General features: G+C 37.3%; 1 protein-coding gene across 3 annotated transcripts in view; it reads left to right on the top strand.

Annotated features, from left to right (window-relative positions):
• The window catches only part of LOC149083460 (ras-specific guanine nucleotide-releasing factor RalGPS1-like), a 120,525-nt gene that overhangs the window by 37,699 nt on the left and 69,246 nt on the right, over positions 1-13,580 (top strand). For all 3 annotated transcript variants that reach the window (XM_089233974.1, XM_089233975.1, XM_089233973.1), the window contains exons 5-6: positions 10,366-10,449; positions 11,181-11,363. In XM_089233974.1, coding sequence (XP_089090100.1) covers positions 10,366-10,449; positions 11,181-11,363 — 267 coding nt within the window. The remainder of the gene's footprint in view (positions 1-10,365; positions 10,450-11,180; positions 11,364-13,580) is intronic.

Raw genomic sequence — 13,580 nt, forward strand, 5'->3', positions numbered from 1 at the left:
TTGCCTCAAATCATCAACACTCTGACACGAAGTTAAAAAAATATTATTATCCACCAACATACGAGTTTCAACTGCAAAATGACTCAGCACTGCTATTATTTTCACATCAAACTTGGTCAAAGTTGGCAATGGAAGAATTCCCATAGATCTAAGCACTAAACTGATTACATTCCCAAATGGATTTGGATTTTGTCAGTTGTTAAACTCAGTTCAAGAACTTGCAGTCGTCCCAAACATTCAACAAAAGCACCGAAACCATGTGCGGCTTTGTGAGAGAGAGATTCTGGCATCGAAAAATGACAGTGTGAACAAGACCAACGAAAAAATTATTCCAGGGGACTCCACATCTTAAAATCGGTTGACACTGTCGCATACACAGCGCAGATAGTTCTGTATCCTGCTGATTTCTGAACTCTGGATATTCCGGTAGTGCCACCATACAATTTGACCCTCAAAGTCGGAACACTTATAATGCTTTTAAGAAATTTGGAGACATCGAGACTCTGCAATGGCATCAGACTCTGCGTGAAGAAATTGCACAATTACATCATTGAAGCAACGATTCTAACTGGATGTTCCAAAGGAGAAGACGTCTTCACATTCCACGTATCTCAATTATAACTGCAGAAATGCCATTCACTTTGAAGCTATTACAGTTCCCAATTCATTTAGCTTTCGCCATGGCAATCAACAAAGCTCAAGGCCAGTCGTTAGCAGTGGCAGGTATCAACCTACTTGAGTCCTGTTTTTCACACGGACAGCTTTTCGTCACCTGTTTGCGTGTTGGTAATCCCAAAAATTTGTACATCTACACACCAGATGGGAAAACAAAAAATATTGTGTATCCACAAGCGATTGCTCCAAGTTTTTAATTAAAATATTTAAAAATAATTTCTTACTTGAAACAGAAATTTTTTTGATTAAGAAATAATTAATAAGCTATACGTATATATACATTTTTTACGAGGCGGGCAACGTCGCCGGGTATCAGCTAGTTTTAAATATATTTAAGGTGATCTTAATGTTATTTGGTTTGCTGATTGGTTTCTATATGCAATCCAAGCAGATAATGTATTGGGACTTCCTTTAATATTGACACCACATCTTTAAAGTTTTTTTAATCGATACTGTAATGCTTCCTATTAACTGCCTTACTACTTAAGCCTGCTGTTGGGCTACTAACTGGCCTGCAACATCCCAAATAATTTCAATACAATTTTCCTATCCTGCAAGAACAATGTTGTGGACATTAGAAAAAAAAAAAATTTCTAAAACGGCGTATGACCACATTCAAAGCAATTTAAATCCTTTTATTTGAGACTCACTGCGTCTGCTGATTTCTCAAAAAAGTGCAATAAATTCTAACGTAAGCCTTTGAAATGTCCATAACCGGCTCAATGCATCTTTGTATCTATCAACCTAAAATTTATGGTTTTTAGTGTTGATAATACGCATGCAAAACCAATTCAGCAACGCGTTTTCACAATTTGTAAAAACTGCGGATTTGATAGTTGGAAATGATGTCTAAATGCCAAAGATTTGGAGTCAAAATGAAAATGTCAAATAATTGAAATTGTGCTTCGTATAAATTAAATTATTTTAATATTGAAAGCTATGTATATATATATATAGATAGATTAATCGTGACCGTAGTCAAACGTTTCGCAAATGTGAAATTTTTTCATACAACTGAGAGTGAGGCACGAATCCCCTTGTGGACAAGTGGAATTTCGAGGCATTTACGCACAACCGAGCCCCTCTTAGCCATTTTTCTTTCTCCCCACTCTTTCTTCCTTTTGCTTCCTTCCTAAATTTATAAAAGTAAAAAGGACATAATCATTTTAAAAAGGACTGTTTTCATATCAAATTGCCGAAGTTCAATTACTTTACTGCAAAAATGTCAGATTTTTTTGGGGGGAATACAGTCAAACCCCATTATAATGAACTCCAAGAGACCGGAAAAATCACTTCGTAATAACAAAATTTCGTTATAAAGGAATTTCAAATTTTTATATTGTTCCTATGTAAACTTATCCGGGGGATTAGAAAAGTTTTCGTTAAAACAATATTTTTGCTGTTATAACGGTATTCGTTAAAACAAAAGTCGAATGTATTTCGTCTCAAACTATTTTTTTACTTGTAGTAACGTTTGTTTTGTTTCTGAACCTTTATTTGCCGGAGCTGGCATTATCCTTAATTTATGGACATGAGTGTAAATTAATTTCACGTTTCTAAGTGCAATATTCATAGAGATATGCAAATTCGAAAAATTGAGAAAATTTGGGAAAAAAACTGCATTAAATGCGGGTAAAATGGTTTTCCCTCATTTAATGCTGTTTTTTTCCAACTTTCTTAATATCTCAGTGAATATTGCACTTGGAAACGTTGAATTTTTTTTCTTGGAGGCAGGGAAAGAACTTTCCGATTGGGTTTTGGGGCACAGGGTGTCCGTATAAAAAGTTAACATTTTTATTTTAATAACTATGTAACCCCTGGCAACATGAATCAAATATCTGAGTACTACACATTATTCTGGTACTTTTTTCAACTGAAAGTATGCCTCTAGGACCAATGGTTCGCCAGTAAAATGCCATATGCCCCGTTACCTATGCACCCTGTATATTAAATATAGTACAGACTGTTATGTGAAATATTGTGCTGTGTTTAAACAACAAATATTGCGCTGCGCTTAAGTCAACTCGCACGTTGCTTCGTTCGCTTGCGAGAGAGCGGCCACATTATGAACCACAAAGCCACTTGAAGGTAGCTTTGTGGCATTACTACTTTGTAACATTACCACTTTTATCCACATGAAGAGAATAAAATTAATAAAAATGCTTGCTACCACTTTTTGCGATTTTTATCATTATAAGAATGCGTATTTTGGAAGCTACAATTGACATTTCTCAATGAAACCATAATCATTTACACACAAAAAAAACTAATTTGGAAATAATACAAATTTCATCCAGTACAGTAACTTGATGACATTAGCTATGTCTACACTGGTGCGTTTTTTCTGCGTCAAGGCGCTTTCCACTGGCACACCTGTCATCAAGCGTGTCGTAAATCACTCAGGCGTGACTCAAACTTGTTGAAAGGCGGCCATTTTTTAAGAGGCATTCCTTTTCCTTCTGCTCCACCAGGTTTGGATTTTCGTTCAATTTCCCTTTCCTTTTCGTGAAGATTCAGTGTTGTTTTCATAAGGTTTTTCTCGATTTTTGATGTCAACAAAAAAAAAACATTGACACTTTTGAAGGCTTCAGGTCACGTAGTGCATTACGTGATATTATTGAAGGTAAATTTAAATTAACGGTAATTATAATTGTAAAATTATAAATTAAATGATTGTCTTGAAAATTATTTTTTGGTAGAATTTCATGTCAAAATGCTGGTCGATTTCTTTTTCATGTTTTGGCGAAGAGCTCGCGTTACGGAGGTTTGCTGTGTAATTATAAAATAATTCACGAGCTCTTCGCGGGGCCACCCAGACACGGCGTTAAAACTTTAACCAGATGTGTTGGAGGGCTATTTATGATAATAAGATCTAATGGTATGATTTTTCAAAGTATATAAAATTGGTACGCCCTCCGAATATCACTTTCATCGGAGGTCCACCGTGCTGTTGAAACTCTTGACTCCACATTTTTCTAAACATTTCGTGGAGGCACACGAATAATACTTAGTCAACTGTTGGAGGATCACCCTTACCGGATGCAAGACCCCTTTACCAGTGCCTGTTTCTTGCATGGGCAAACGGGAGCAAGTGCCCTTCGCCCTTGCAATTTTAGGAGGCCCACAAATTTCGATTTTCTTTCCTTTATTTTTTTTAACCTTCCTTTCCGTAGAATATTTCCAAACGTGGAATTTAATTTGAGAGTAATTATGTAAACTTTTTACATAATTGTAATCTGTAGCAGACATATTCAACCTGCTGCTCGCGGGCACTGTGGTGCTTTCAAAGTGCTTGATGCTCGTGTCCGATTTCATGTTTGCTAGTACTTGATTAACGTCCCAATTTGAACACTTTGTACAAATTACATTCAAGATTAAAATCATCCTGATTTCAAGCAGTCGTATGCCAAACTTGATAAGGGTGCACCCTTTTTGATGATGGGAACAAGCATTGTGCTTGAGATTTGAAAAAAGTTGCCTCAAAGAACGTTATATAAAAGGGTGGGGGGAGGGAAAAGATTAATGTTTGCACAGGGCCCGAATTTATGAGGAACAGACTGTGCCCTTCAGCACAATAATAATCTTCGCTATTTTCTCAAAAACTGTACAGTTTTATGCAGATTTTATTTTCATGAATATTATTAAAGCTGCAACCAGAAGCGTACGCAGGACCAACCTTTCGAGTAGCACGCCGAGTTTAGGGATGAGCGTACAAGAAACTCTCTTCTAGAGAAATTTTCTGTTACTGACTGTCGAAAGTACGGTATTTCAAGTTTAAAAATTGTTTGAAACAACATATTAAATAATTTTCTTTTTGATACTCGAATTGTGTGCGAAAATGTTTTAAATCTGATCATCTTGGGCTATCATATTCTGCTACTTTTTATTATGAAAAATTATTTAATTTGGAAATTTCAAGTTTTTCACTTCTATTACCACGGATTTAGTGCTTTGATGTATGAATAAACACTTGAGAAAAATAATGCGCTTACTATAATTTTGAACAAAAAAAATTATTTAAATACGTATTAGATTACGACTTGGCAAAATAGACGTATACAGTTTTCTTAATTTCTTTGACTCGACTATATTCGGGTAAAGTTGACGAACGACTTGATTTAATTTTTAATTTATTCCGAAATTGAGAAATTTTGAGAATGATTTCGTCTATATATTCCGTCTTTTATAGAGCAATTTTCCCCTCACATATTTTCACATTAAAATGTGGAAATTGCATCCACTGCGACAGTTGCATCGGCATCTGAATTGAAAGGTTTAGCCGTATAGGTGAAGACAGAAAAAGGGCACGCCACTTGAGGCATGCGATAGAGTTCAGCGGTAAAGAAAAAAAAACCGAGATTGAAAGTTGAAAGCTGTTGAAAAAGAAGACGCACCAGTGAGGACATACCTATTGTGACGTCTTCAAGCGTAGAGTTTACATTGATTGAAAATAATTTATTCTATTTTTTTACTGTATTCTATTATGTCTATTTTGCTTTTCCGTTATTTACATAAATTAAAAATTAATCAAATTAAATTCAAACATATTTACACTTCAGACAATTTTTGAATAACTATCTTCTAATGGGAAAACAGGGGGGGGGGGGGGAAAGGAAGGGGGAGTAGAAAATTAGTCATGTTCGTAAGGGGACCACAGGGATGAGAAATGGTTGAAAGGGGGCCCTGGGCAAAAAAAGGTTGAGAACCACTGCTTAAGGACATATCTTGGGATGGATTGCATTGGATATTCATGATCTACTGAGGACTTGGGTAACCTCGCAAAGTTGGTTGATGGTGTTTGTGGGGATACAATATTCGTACATCAGTTTCTTAGCAATTACTGAAGCAGTAGCTTTTTGCAAAGGATACATTTCTACCCACTTCGAGTAATAATCTACAACCACAAGAAGATGAACATTACCACTACTGGGGACAGGAAAGGGTCCCATCGTATCTACACCAACCAACTCGGCAGGAAAGTGCACGACAGTAGACTGTATTTCTCCCCAGCCTCTACAGTTGGAATACTTGCATTTTTGGCCAAAACACACGTGATCTGCACCTAGCAAAAGGTTTTTCCCACCCCCATATGCTCGGCAAAAGCAGTCATGCATTTCCTTCAAAATTTTTTCACGTAATTCCGGTGGTACGATTAATTTTTTTTCTCCCAGAGCAGTAAATACAACTTCCCATCCTTACAGGCATATCTTTTTTCTATACAGGGGTTCAAAGAAGTCTGTCCCCATTTCTTCTCTTCAAAATAATTCAACACATCTGAATAAAAGTTTTTTGTTTCACCACAATTTCCTCGGGAGTCAGCAGCTGACTACAACAAATACAACTTTCCCGAGATAATCTCATCGGCATGGATGGGAATTCAGGGGTTCTCTTGACAAAACGTCAGGAACTTCCATTTGTGATCCTTTCCTATACTCAAATATTAATGGGTATTCTTGCAAAAGTAACTTATTTTTCTTTCTTTTTTTCAAGCCGAGCACAACTCAGGTCTATCGCCATGGGCAATTTACTACCTAGTGAGTTGTGCCGGAAGTGTGATTGTGTGTACCTAACAGTCTGAGTGCGTATCCAGTGTTGTGTATGATTTTTCAGGGCTGCCATCTATATCTCAGAAGTGAAGTGAGTGATGTGTAGTGACTGAATATTTGTACTGTTTGTAGGACTGTTGCTCTCTGTGGCGAGACTTTTTAACGTGGAGATCGGCTCGCATTTGCGCCTCGAAGTTGGGAACCACAGAAAACCAACTTCAGCCGACCACCACTGTGACGACGGTGGGGCTCGAACCTGGGTCCCTGCGATGCGAGTCCATCACTATGACCACTCGACCACCACAGCGGCTGCAAAAGTAACTGCCACTTACTAAGATGCCCTTTCATTTGTTGTCCATGTTTGGCCCAGACCAAAGCTGAGTGATCGGTGACTATCATAACCGGTTCACCTGTCAACCATTCCTTAAACTTTTGGCATGACCAAACCACAGCTAAGCCTTCCAACTCAGAAATCCCATCTCAGCAGGTGACAAGGTTCTACTAGCATACGCAAGAGGTTTTTCTCCCACAAGCTCGACCTGATGCAAAACTGCACCTTGTCCATCTCCACTCGCATCAGTATAGATTTTCAACGGATATTTCACCTGACAAGTCAGGAGCATGAGTTAAAACATTTTTTCTGTTCCAACATAGCTTCCCCCCCCCCCACCCCACAAAAATTTTTTGTTTTTCTTAAGCAACTCGTACAATGGGGGCAGCAATTTGAGAAAAATGCGGAAAAAACTACCTATACCACCCACACATCCCAAGGTAGCGTTGTAGCTGTTTAATTGTCCTAGGAGGCGGCATTTCCTGTACAGCTTGTATTTTTGAAGGCTGTACCTCCCAACCTTGTTCAGTCAATCTCATCCCGAGATAATCCAATGTTTTTTCTGCAATGAAAATTTTTCCACCTTCAACATCAAACCAGCTGCTAACAAACAGGAAAACACTTCTTTTAAATTCTGTAGGTGGGCTTCAAAGGTAGCGTAATAAATCACCACATCATCTAAATAGAATTCACAGCAATGTCCAACAAGATGGCCCAAAACACGCGACATCATTCTTTGAAACGTCGCTGGTGCATTATTTAGTCCACAGGGCATAACACGAAATCTGGGCATTCCGGTTTTTGTAACGAAAGCAGTTTTATTTCTGTCCTCATACGCACTCTGACCTGCCAGTACCCAGAACAAAGATCTGAGGTAGTAACGTATTGGGATGAACCTATTCGCTGAATTATCTCCTGTATACGGGGTAAGGGATATCGATCCGGTTCAGTCACCTTATTCACCTGGGAATAGTCTACCACGAATCTCCACTCTCCTTCTTTTTTAGGCACCAAAAAAGCTGGGGAACTCCATCCAGTAGATGCAGGCTCAATAATGTTATTTTTTAACATCTCCTGGACCTCGTCCAAAATGTCTTGTTTATATTTCGGCAACTTGAAAGGGGTTCTAAACACTGGAGATCCACGTGTCACTATACAATGTTCGACAACATTCGTTTTTCCTGGTAAATCATGAAACAAATCGGAATAGGTTTCAAGCAAATCCTGCACCACTTGTTTTTGAGGAACTGCCCAATCAGACTGCTGAACAAATGCTTTCATTTTATTCCTTTATACTGAACCAAGCCACCGTGTAATTCACAATATCAAAAATCAACAACTAATTCAAACAAGTTCAAAATATCGTTGCCAATTAACAAGTTTTCTGTAGCTCCTGGCAAAACAGCAATTTTAGTCCTCAAAACAATTCCTTTAATCTCAATTTCAACAGGAAGTAACCCCCTCGGTCGACATTTTTGTCCAAACACCAAAATAAATTCATAGCCCTGCCTCAGTTTCAATTTCGCACCTCTGGATATCAACACCGCTGTAATCTTGGAATCAACAATCGAAACATCCGCAGCCATATCGATAATCTTCTTACATGCATAATCATTGAGGACCACTACAGGACACAGAAAATCATTTATGGGGCATTTGTCAACTTCAGATGCAATTCCCGCCCACCACACCCGACACAGGGTTTTCCAACCTAAGACTCCAAATTTGAGTGCGTGGACAATTTCTACTAAAATGCCCAATTTCATTGCAGGAAAAACAACGACTTTGTGTCTCTTGAGGTTTACGGACAACCCTATTCGTACCAACTGACCTTTTAGTATTCAAATCTCTCAACAGTAGAAAAAGTTCTTGAATTTTTTTGGGACCTTTCACATTTAACAAATTACGGTACTCTTCCGGCAATTGCAACGTAACCGATTCTCCCAGTCCAAAACTTTAGGATCAAACTGAAAATACAATTCAACTGTTCGCAACACAAACTTTTCGATATCTCCCGAAACATATTTACGTGAAAAAAGGGCTTGTGCTAACTGTACTCTTGACCTGAACTCCGAAAATGTTTCTATTAAAAGATCATGGAAATTCTTCCAGTAATCTAGTCTTGAGAGTTCAAGTCTTGTTTCCCAATTCGATTCCGCCATTCTAACGCACAACCTTCTAATGCAGTTACAACAAAATCCACCTTATTTTCAAGACTATTAGCCACTTGAAAAAAGCTTTCAAAACTATTCAAGAAATCTATTACAGATCCTTCACCTGAAAAATGTAACTTAAGGTTCCCAGCTAACCGATCTCGAACCCGAATAGGGCGCGTCTTAAACTGCTCAACATTTTGTTCTCCTACAGCAGAACCACTCAAGTCATGATCACTAGCAAAACTGGGCAAACCATCGAAATAATCTAACAGGGAGTCCTGATTATTCATAACTGACGACTTGTTCAAATGTCAAAAAATTATGTCTCTGGTCAAAGCAATGCATTCCATCTGTGCCTCCAATTTAAATGCAACGTTTTCATTGCATTAAGGGTTTTTGTATGCATCGCTGTAAGTGACCAGGCAAAGACACATTGACAAGGAACAAATTATTTATTATGTTTTCTAACAACAAAGAATTCTGAACTGAAAAGTTAATCACCTTCTGAATCAGGGAATTTGAAGGGGGTCGAGGTAAGTCCACAAACAAGTCCTCTTGACAAGTAGTAACGAGTCCATAGGGTCCGGTCGACAGAGATGAGTGACGATGAGTTAGAGGGATCAACTCGGTGAAGATGGGTAGTTGACAATGAGTCTGTAGGTGGCGAGGTCATAGGGTCCGATAGGTGGCAGTACCAAGATCGTAGAATCCAGTCGGCAGAGAAAAACGATCTGGGACGAGTCCGTAGGTTCCAGTCTGTGTCAATGAACGACCGGCGACGACAAGTCCATAGGTTCCAGTTGGTGGCAATGGATGCGTAGACTCCCGATACTGGATTTAGTTCATCAGATGGTAACGAAGCAAGAGCGTTCAAGAATGGTAGGTTAGTCCTGCGTAGCAGATCAAGAAGAGTCTATCTAACAGCTCGGCATAGGCAACTTCTGGTGGAGGTGATCCTCAGTGAAGAGGGAAGTTCAATCCATTATTTTTCAGAGACCTCAGCAATTACTTGGCAGGCCGCTTCCAAAAATGGAGAACTCTTAGCACACCAGCAGTGCTCACGTGCTAACAAATCACAAAGAAGGCGCAAGTAAGAAGGAACTACGCCTTCTTATACGAGTTAAAGTGCTCCATGCGCCATCTAGGCTTATTTGCATACTAGGAAGAAATTCTTTCCGGACTAGTGCAGTGACATAGCCAAAAAACGCACGTCTACATGAGGAAGATGACGTCACTCCTCGGGAGACGTACAATCTAGGATCGTTGTGCGATCTTGAATCTGAGATCATCACACAAGGACCAGGTTACTTCATTTTCAGAGTTCACCTTGGCATAATATCTGAAAAATATGTTTCCTTTATTGTCGAATAATCAGCATGGGTTCACTAAGGGAAGTTGTGTAATCTTCATTAGACTGTAATTACGTGACTGTAACTGTAAATATTACTGAAAGCCAAATTCAATAACTTTTCTAAAAACCAAGTGCTTATGAAATCTGGTGCATGGAGGTTGCAGTTCAAATCAGCAGATTGACTCTTAATTACTTTAGCTTTTCATGATTAATAATGATTCTATTTTCTAAAGCTCTTAACTGAAATATTAATAGGAACTTGAACTAAATTTATTCTGAGTGATTGAATTTTTTTTTTGTTCTTAGGAGCTTTCAAGTTGTGCTTGGAACAAAAAGGAAAAACTCACTCTAGCTCCAAACATTGTTGCTTTTACACAACGGTTCAATCATGTGAGTTGCCATTATATTTTTTTTCATCGACTGGTCCATGCCTCAGGCTGCATGTTTTGTATGGTGTCAATGAATTGCATTTTTGCCAATTAATGTCTTTTTTGATGTGAATAAGTCTTTTAAATCATCTAACAATATTGGATGCATTCGCAAAAAGTTGCGTAACAAAATCGTTTAAATGCTCATATCTCAAGAAGTATTCATATTTTTTTCTGTATTTTTGATGTCTGTGGGTAGATCTCTCATTAAGACATATCCAATCGTACCACTCACGTTTTATTACCTCTTTCAGTCTGGGTACCTAGCTCATGACCAGCATTCGCAACAAAATTATTTTATCCCTTATCTTGGGAGGTTTATGTGCGAGTAGAAGCCAGTGGTGTCAACTGATAGATATTATTGATACAAATTCAATGGTGCCACTCTGGTTTTAATGCCTCTTTTACTCCATGTATCAGGCTCATTGCCCACGTTCATAACAAAATTGTTTTATTCTATATCTTGGTAGGTTAACAGTGCATAAGCCAATGATATTATCTGATAGATATTTTTTGTGACAAATCCAATATCAATCACATTTGATGGTTATGATACATATTCTATTAAGTTAGTACCTACCACACAATTCAGGGCAAAAAGAAGGTATTCATGTTAAAACTTGCGGCAGTGTCTGTGATACAGCCTATCCCAAAATTTTTTTGTTCAATTCTAATAAATTAATGAATTTTCAGGTGAGCTTCTGGACAGTCAGAGAAATTCTATCTGGACAGACACCAAAGTCTCGTGCTGATATAATGGCTCATTTTGTAAGAATTGCCAAACGTTTACATGAACTCAACAATTTGCATTCTGAATTTGCCATACTTTCTGCTCTACAGAGTGCCCCTATCTTTCGGTTAAAGAAGACTTGGGTAGTAAGTAATGTATTTCATATTTTTTTAGCTCTAAATCCAATTCCTTAAGCTATAATATAAAATCAAATGACCAAAACAACAAAAAATGAAATATTAAAAGTTAAAAAAAAAGGTATAGCTGCTCTCTACACATCAGGACTTCCACTTCTCCTACTTTTGTCCTACTTTCTAGTTTTTGTCTTATTTTTCCTAATTTTTTACTGTATCCTATCAAAAAAATTTGTATAATCGATTTTAATTGAGAAGTAATCATTGATATATTACTAAATAATATAATGTAATCGATTTCAATTAATGATTCTGCCAAAGCTGAAATTTTTCAGGTTATTTAGGGGCGGGGGGAGTTGCATGCGGATTATTTGGTTTATTAATTTTTCTTTTGCTTAGCTTGAAGGTTTATCAAGTAGAGTAGCCATTAAAAACTTCTGTGTGGATGGAAAAAAATAATTTTGTATTACTACTTGGTTTTGTATTACTACTTGGTCTACAGTAACTAACCATCATGCAAAATTATGTTGCACATCTTGTTTATTGGTGAAACAACAGTTTGCATAACAAAAAAAAAAAGCAGTGTGTTGAATACATAGGCTTATTCTGGGTTTTGTGATTCTAATGCTACCCAATAGCATTTAATTGTCTTCTGTATTTTATAGAGCTTCCAGATGCATAAATAATTTTTACAAAGCTCAGCAAAGAGCTAAGAATGAAAGTGCTTCATTTGTCCAAAAAATGACGCTGGCTCCAAACATTAAAATGTAAACAAATCCCTTTTAAAAAAAGGTGGACAGCGCCATAAAACCATCTATTTCTCCTTGACTTATTTACATCAGACCTTGTAATTTACACATTTTGCTGATCCATTGTATTAAATTCACTTTGAAAGTCTGCTTGTTCTTTTGGATGGGCTTCATCCAATGTGGATTCAAGCCTATATGTCAGCACTTTGGTGAAGATTTTATAAAGTACTGATAATAGGCTGATTGGTCGATAATTCTTGATATCCTCTTTTTTGCTCTTTTTGTAAAGAACCATTATATTGCATTATTCCAACCCTCAGGTAGATCCGATTTTGTGAGACCATTTGTGCACAAAGCAGCTAACACACTGGCATAGTCTTCGCCTTCTGCTTTAACAATGTCTATTGAAATCCCATCTTCACCTGGGCATTTTCCTTTTTTTCATACATCTTATAGCCTTGTAGACTTCTTTCAGCACAAGTGTAAAATTCTGCTCCATTTTCTTTTCTTCCTGCTCCCTTTTCTTTGTTCCGATCTCCTTTCTTTATGTTTATATAGGGTATTGTAAAATTCCTCTGCAATACTAATAATTTCATTTCCATCTTTTGTGATGGTTTCATTTATCATTTTTAGAGCATAATCTTTCTTCATACTGTCTTACTAAGTTCTGTGTATTCCAATTTTGATTTAGGGTCATTCTTCTCAATCTGAAATTCTCTCCAGTCTTTTGTCAGTTTCTTTCTTTCTTCTGTTATTTTCTTCATCGGTTTGATTCCTTTTTCCTACAGCGACTTCTTTTAGGGTAGTGGTTAAGTTTCTGTTCATTGTGGTGACATCTTGTCCGTCTTTGGTGGTTTTGTATAACAAATCAAATCCGTTTTTCAACTCCAACTGGAATTTATATCAATGTTCTTGAAGATTTGCCATATCGATGAGTTTTTGTATTTTTTTTTTAAGATTTGCTCTTTCCATTTTAGTGTTAAGTATTCTACGTGTCACCAGTCGATGATCGCTTCCTATATTGAATTTGTTGAGAACACTGCAATCAGGAATTATACGCTTATGTCTAGGATGTAGTCGATCTCGCTTGTTCCAGTTGGCTTCTACACATCCACTTTCTTTGGGGTTTCTTAAAAAACAAATTCATGATGCATAACTCTTTGCTCTCTGCAAATTTGACGAGTCTGTTCCCTCTGTTGTTTTATACACCGTAACCATGACTTCCAACTGACCTTTCACCATTTCTTCTCTCTCCAATTCTAGCATTGAAGTCACCCATGACTATTTTGATATGATAGTTTCCTCTACTATTCCTCTCGTCTGATTCTTCATAAAAGTCTTCTACTTATTCCTCAGAATAGCTTGTTGTTAGTGTATAGACGTATAATCTGTATCCGGGGCATCTGCTTGATATTTGCATAACCAATTTTGCAACTCTTATCAGATGTGCTATTTAACTCAACAATGTGATTTTTCCACT

This window comes from Pholcus phalangioides, unplaced genomic scaffold, assembly GCF_987345545.1.
Source record: "Pholcus phalangioides strain wild (caught in Gottingen) unplaced genomic scaffold, Ppha-v1.0 ptg000008l_1, whole genome shotgun sequence".
Classification (NCBI taxonomy): Eukaryota; Metazoa; Arthropoda; class Arachnida; order Araneae; family Pholcidae; genus Pholcus; species Pholcus phalangioides.